The sequence below is a fragment of the Ruditapes philippinarum genome, unplaced genomic scaffold, assembly GCF_026571515.1.
Source record: "Ruditapes philippinarum isolate M1 unplaced genomic scaffold, ASM2657151v2 ctg11863_1_1_1_1, whole genome shotgun sequence".
In the NCBI taxonomy this organism is placed as follows: Eukaryota; Metazoa; Mollusca; class Bivalvia; order Venerida; family Veneridae; genus Ruditapes; species Ruditapes philippinarum.
In genome coordinates, this window is record NW_026853262.1 from 20,888 (window position 1) to 23,284 (window position 2,397).

The 2,397-nt window shown below is 37.2% G+C and overlaps 1 protein-coding gene across 1 annotated transcript; it reads left to right on the top strand.

Moving 5' to 3' along the window:
* Positions 1-322: 322 nt before the first annotated feature.
* LOC132736322 (histone-lysine N-methyltransferase SETMAR-like) lies at positions 323-1,731 on the top strand. Its single transcript, XM_060723432.1, has 3 exons — positions 323-436; positions 929-1,264; positions 1,567-1,731. The coding sequence occupies exons 1-3, from the start codon at positions 323-325 to the stop codon at positions 1,729-1,731; spliced, it is 615 nt and encodes a 204-aa protein (XP_060579415.1).
* Positions 1,732-2,397: the final 666 nt, after the last annotated feature.

The window sequence follows — 2,397 nt, forward strand, 5'->3', positions numbered from 1 at the left end:
TCACTTATTGTTATATATCACAATTAATCGGAAAGCAATACCTATAAACTGATATCATGTGATAACGCAAATAGCTTGTCGGTAACAGCGAATCTAAAAACCATGGTAACGCATACCCGGCGCAGTGCGTAAAGTTGCGCCGACGGCATGCGCTGTATGATACGTATATATTACAATATGGCATATTTAGATTTCAAAGTTCACTAAAACGTCATGCATCATGTCTATGACGTTGTCAGAAAAAAATGACGTTATTTGATCAACATTTGCCGTTACAGTCACAATTTTAATATCGCTTGTGGCAATAAGGTTTCTGTTCAAAATGGCGTCGTTAGAACGTCTTGAAATAAGAGCAATAATAAAATTTTGTCAAGAGGAAGGCGAAACACCATCTAAAACTTACAAAAGGATATTGGGTATCAAGGGAAAAGCCTCAGTAAGCCGCACACTAGTTTTCGACTGGCACAAATGATTCAGAGAGGGTATGACAGATATCGGACAAGGAAGGACGAGGAAGAAAGAAGAAAATTACAGAGACGTTGGTGACGTCAATCGCCGTGACGTTAGAAAAAGATAGGCGATTGACTGTGCGGGCTTTATCTGCAATGTTTGGCACAAGCTATGGGACGGTGCAGTCCATTTTAACTAAGGATTTAAAGATGAGAAAGGTTAGTACATTAGTATATTTTATTTTTCGAATGAAATTGTTAAAAACAAAATTGATTTTTTATTTCTGTCAATGTTTTTATGTTAGCATTTTGTTAACTGTTTACAAGCCACGTTCAAAATCGGGATTGCGTGATATTTTGTTCAATAATATAAGAATTTTGGCCTTAGGCGCATGTTAATATTCTTTTACTTTCCCGTATGTATGATACATTATTATTCAGCAAAACAAACTTATAAAACATATCATAACTTTTTGCAGGTACACGCACGCTGGGTCCCACGACTACTTCAAGACCACGAGAAGGCTCGCCGAGTACAAGATTCCCGGGAGTTTCTGCGCCGGGTAAATCGAGAGGGTGGTGATTTTTTAGGTCGCATAATTACAACAGACGAAACCTGGCTGTGGTTTTATGATCCGGAAACCAAGTCGCAGTCAGCTGTTTGGAAGAAGAGTACTTCACCACCACCAAAGAAGGCCCGCGTGTCAAAAGGCGGCGGGAAATACATGTTTATCATGTTTGCAGATATGCACGGAATGATCCTACAACACGCCGTCCCGAAGAATACCACTGTTAACGCCGAATATTTTTGCAAGGTTTGTTAATTTATCGTATTAAAACACGTTACATTACATCAATTATAAATGCAGGGTATTTTATCATGTTTTTAAATTTAAATTATAAATGTAAATAAGTATTGTCTAACAAAATGCGTATATCTTCCTTTTATACTATACTTTTATATTCCGAAGAAAAGAAATGTAAACTGATAAATAGAATATTTAAAATACATAAATTACATATAAATAACAATCGTATAAAATAAATCACAATTTACGGCGGCTGGTGTAAAATGTATTTTACTTAATGAATAAAAAATGAATGTATCATTTTGCAGGTGCTCAGATGTGATCTCGTGCATGCTCTTGAGAAGAAGCGACCCGGTGTGCCACTCGAACATTTCATCCTACATATGGATAACGCATCCTCCCATACAGCCGCAGTTACCGACCTAGAAGTAGCCGTGTTAGGTTTCGGTAGAGTTGCCCACCCACCTTACTAGCCAGATCTCTCTCCTTTCGACTTCGCAATTTTTCCTGTAATTAAATCACACTTGAAAGGACAGAAGTTCGCGTGGTTACACGAGCTCTCTACCGCCACCCAGACTATAACTAGGCAGTACGACACCACCTGGTACAAAGATATTTATAAACAATGGGTCCATCGGCATCAACGATGTGCGGAACACGCAGGGGCGTACTTTGAGAAGGAGTAAGAAGTTGCGTAAAAGATACTAAACTCATGACGTCGCTAACGTCAAACATTTTGTAATATCCGGTGCGCCGGATCACTGTTCATGTAAATGCTACAGATAGCATAACTTTGTTAAATGTTAATGTTTTATATTAATTATTTTTGTATCATATGGCGGATAGGTTCCGCCTTATGTTGTGATTTTCAATTATGAAATACATTAAAACGTTAATGAATCATATACAAAGTCCTCTTAATTTTTGATCATCCCTCGTATATTATATCACCAGATAGAATATTTTCTTAAAATGTGTAAAACTTAAACATTAGTGGGAAATTAATTATGTCTTTTTAACAGAACATGCATTGAAGGAATTTGTACAAGAAAATGTCAAAAAACATTTTCTGAAAAATATTGAGTTAAAATAGTCTTGCGCTTAGCCCTCGCAATGTGGCCTTGACCTTCGACCGCTTG

Coding starts and splice junctions, on each gene's coding strand:
- LOC132736322 (XM_060723432.1), top strand. CDS start 323: ATGGCGTCGTTAGAACGTCTTGAAATAAGAGCAATAATAAAATTTTGT. Junction 437..928: donor GTATCAAGGGAAAAGCCTCA/GTAAGCCGCACA, acceptor AACTTTTTGCAG/GTACACGCACGCTGGGTCCC. Junction 1,265..1,566: donor ACGCCGAATATTTTTGCAAG/GTTTGTTAATTT, acceptor ATCATTTTGCAG/GTGCTCAGATGTGATCTCGT.